Source organism: Aptenodytes forsteri, unplaced genomic scaffold (assembly GCF_000699145.1).
Source record: "Aptenodytes forsteri isolate BGI_AS27 unplaced genomic scaffold, ASM69914v1 Scaffold209, whole genome shotgun sequence".
Taxonomy (NCBI): Eukaryota; Metazoa; Chordata; class Aves; order Sphenisciformes; family Spheniscidae; genus Aptenodytes; species Aptenodytes forsteri.
The window spans coordinates 3,400,417-3,403,652 of record NW_008795034.1 but is presented as its reverse complement, the minus strand read 5'-3'; the positions used below and the strand labels follow the sequence as shown (position 1 = coordinate 3,403,652).

The 3,236-nt window shown below is 57.4% G+C and overlaps 1 protein-coding gene across 1 annotated transcript in view; it reads left to right on the top strand.

Annotated features, from left to right (window-relative positions):
• NCF1 (neutrophil cytosolic factor 1) overlaps nt 1-3,236 on the top strand; it is a 9,231-nt gene that overhangs the window by 2,457 nt on the left and 3,538 nt on the right. Inside the window, 5 exon segments of the mRNA XM_009276449.2 lie at nt 206-371; nt 510-565; nt 870-992; nt 1,536-1,643; nt 2,468-2,585. Coding sequence (XP_009274724.2) covers nt 206-371; nt 510-565; nt 870-992; nt 1,536-1,643; nt 2,468-2,585 — 571 coding nt within the window.

The following is a 3,236-nucleotide window of genomic DNA, read 5'->3' as shown; positions in this document are numbered from 1 at the left end:
ACCTGCCACAGCCGGGGCCAGAGCAGCGAGGGAGGAGACCAGGCCATGCTCCCGCAGAGCTTTGCCTTACGGGCACCATGCAGCCATGCAGCACCCTGGGACCAAATCCACTCATTTTCAGGGCAAAATTAATGATTCAGATCAGGCTGCTTGGGAAAATTCGTAAAAACAGGGCACTCTGCCTGCTTTTTCCCCTCTCCCCCAGCCCCGAAATGGTTTGACGGGCAGCGCTCGACCCAGAACAGGCAGGGCACACTGGCGGAGTACTGCTACATGCTGGTCAACCTGCCCCACAAGATCTCCCGGTGCCTGCACGTGGTCAACTTCTTCAAGGTCCGTCCCGATGACATGAACCCCGTCACGGACAGCCAGTGAGTCCAGCCGCCTGCCGCTTTGGGGGAAATCCTGCGTCCCCGGCCCCGGGCGCTGGCAGCAGCCCGCAGGGAGGGCACTGCTGCCGGCGATGAGGGGTGGTTGGCATTGAGCTGCCTTTGCTCTGACCCATCTAGGATCAAGAAGCCCGAGGTCTTCCTCCTGCCAACGGATGCCAAGAAAAACGCCACTGGTAAGAGGCCTTGGAGGGGTGCAAGCGGCTGCCTCGGCGGCAGCAAAGCCTGGCCAGGAGAGGGGCAGCCATCCCACGGCAGATGCCCTGATCGAGAGCACTGTCTCTGTGCCAGAGCTGCAGCTGGGAGGAAACTACAGCCTCGGGAGGAATGACTCCCTGTCCGGGGATCCAGCTGGTTTGGGACCAGAAGAGGCTGGGAGAGCGCATTGGGCTGTCTTGGGGTTGCTTTTGGCCTGCCTGAAATAGGGTATTTCTGCACTGGAGACCGGGAGAGGGAACATCTCTCACTTCTCCCCCACAGACATCACGGGCCCCATTGTCCTGCAAACCTACCGAGCCATTGCTGACTATGAGAAGAGCTCCACATCCGAGATGGCTCTAAAAGCTGGGGACATGGTGGACGTCGTGGAGAAGAGCGAGAGCGGTATGTGTCCGTTCCTCCAGAGAGCCCCCAGGGGCCAGCCCCCTCCTGGCCACCATTTCAGCATGGGGACTGCCTTTGCATCTCGCGTCCAAATGCAGCATGCGAGTTAGTTATGCCAATGCATGTGTTAAAGGGTAGGCGGTTGTATCAGGGTCTTCTGATGGAAAGGAGAAGCTCAGAGCAAATGCAACCAGCAGCACCGAACCTCTCGGCACTTCCCGCCCCCTTGGGACATGTTTAACATTCACATGGAGCCACATGACAGTCGGTTTTGGCCGGGGAGGGTGTGGGGCAATCCTAGAAAACCCTGCAACCTGCTCGCATGCCTCAGCCTGTGAGGTTTCCTGCCCAGGACGAAACAGGATGAACTGGCCAAACTCTCTGGTTGCACCATGTAAACAGAGACCAGCCCCGGTGCCCTCCCTTCTGTCCAGGCCACGTGGATGCCTGCGCCTACCCGGGCCGGGGACAGACCTGATGCTGGTGCCCCCGCGGTGCCCCCACAGCACCCTCAGCTCTTGCCCACGGCTGCTTTTGTTGCAGGCTGGTGGTTTTGCCAGTTGAAGAATAAACGGGGCTGGGTGCCAGCTGCCTATCTGGAGCCGATGGACGGTCCTGATGAGTCTGAAGAGCAGGAGCCCAACTATGCAGGTAAAATGTTGGGGTAACCAGGGTGTGCACCAGAGCACAGCCTGCTGCTGCTCCCTCCTGGGCTGGTTCATTGCAAGGCCCCAGCTGGACAGTCCGCGCTGCAGCAGGGCTGCTGGGCCCAGAGATGTTGCTGTAGAAGCTGCCAGGAGGGATAAATCTCATAGTTCAGTGCCTTACTCCCAACATCAGGAGCTTCCCGTAACACGCAACTCGGCATTAGATGCTTGTTTTGGCTGATCACAGATGCACATCTTCATCCAGTGGCCGTCCTGAGCCAGCTGGGTGCCTGCTGAGTTGCCGGGTTAGCAAAGGAGCACGGTGCAGCATCTGAACTGAGGCGCAGGCTTTCCCTAGCGCTTGGTTTCTGCGCTGTCCTTATCAGCCTTCCGTGGTTTCTGCGCTGTCCTTATCAGCCCTCTGCATCGCCCCACCGTGACAGCAGGGCCTTATCGCACAGAGCAGAGGGGGGATCCTTCAGACTCATGCTGATTGCTCTCCAGGCTTTGTCTTTGTGGTTTTCGAAACACTGCAACAGACTATATTAGCACAACACTTCCTTCTACCTCATTCAATCACCCAAATTATAAGCACGCTCTTCAGCAGAGATAGGTGTACTTCCACTGCTTGCATTCACCAGCTTTCTCCCGGAGGTGCTGGAGGGGCTGGGGGAAGTCTGAATCCAAACTTGGAGACCTGAAGCACCCTGGGTCTTGCCTAAAACATAGGGTAGACGCTCTGGTGCCTCCTCTCCTCGGCAGCTGGAGAGGATGAGCCTCATCCCTGGCATGGTAGCACACAACCTGCTGTCCCGATTTTGTGTGCAGGTGAGCAGTACGTTGTCCAGAAAAGCTACACAGCCGTGGAGGACGACGAGTTGTCCCTCAAGGAGGGTGATACCATCGAAGTCATCCACAAGCTCCTCGACGGCTGGTGGGTCATCAGGTGAGAGATGCCACGAACAAATCAGGCAAGCGGGACGCGGGCAGAGCCCTCTGCATCGCCCCACCGTGACAGCAGGGCCTTATCGCACAGAGCAGAGGGGGGATCCTTCAGACTCATGCTGATTGCTCTCCAGGCTTTGTCTTTGTGGTTTTCGAAACACTGCAACAGACTATATTAGCACAACACTTCCTTCTACCTCATTCAATCACCCAAATTATAAGCACGCTCTTCAGCAGAGATAGGTGTACTTCCACTGCTTGCATTCACCAGCTTTCTCCCGGAGGTGCTGGAGGGGCTGGGGGAAGTCTGAATCCAAACTTGGAGACCTGAAGCACCCTGGGTCTTGCCTAAAACATAGGGTAGACGCTCTGGTGCCTCCTCTCCTCGGCAGCTGGAGAGGATGAGCCTCATCCCTGGCATGGTAGCACACAACCTGCTGTCCCGATTGTGTGCAGAGGTGAGCAGTACGTTGTCCAGAAAAGCTACACAGCCGTGGAGGACGACGAGTTGTCCCTCAAGGAGGGTGATACCATCGAAGTCATCCACAAGCTCCTCGACGGCTGGTGGGTCATCAGGTGAGAGATGCCACGAACAAATCAGGCAAGCGGGACGCGGGCAGAGGGAAGGGATGAACCGGAGGTTCTCCACAGC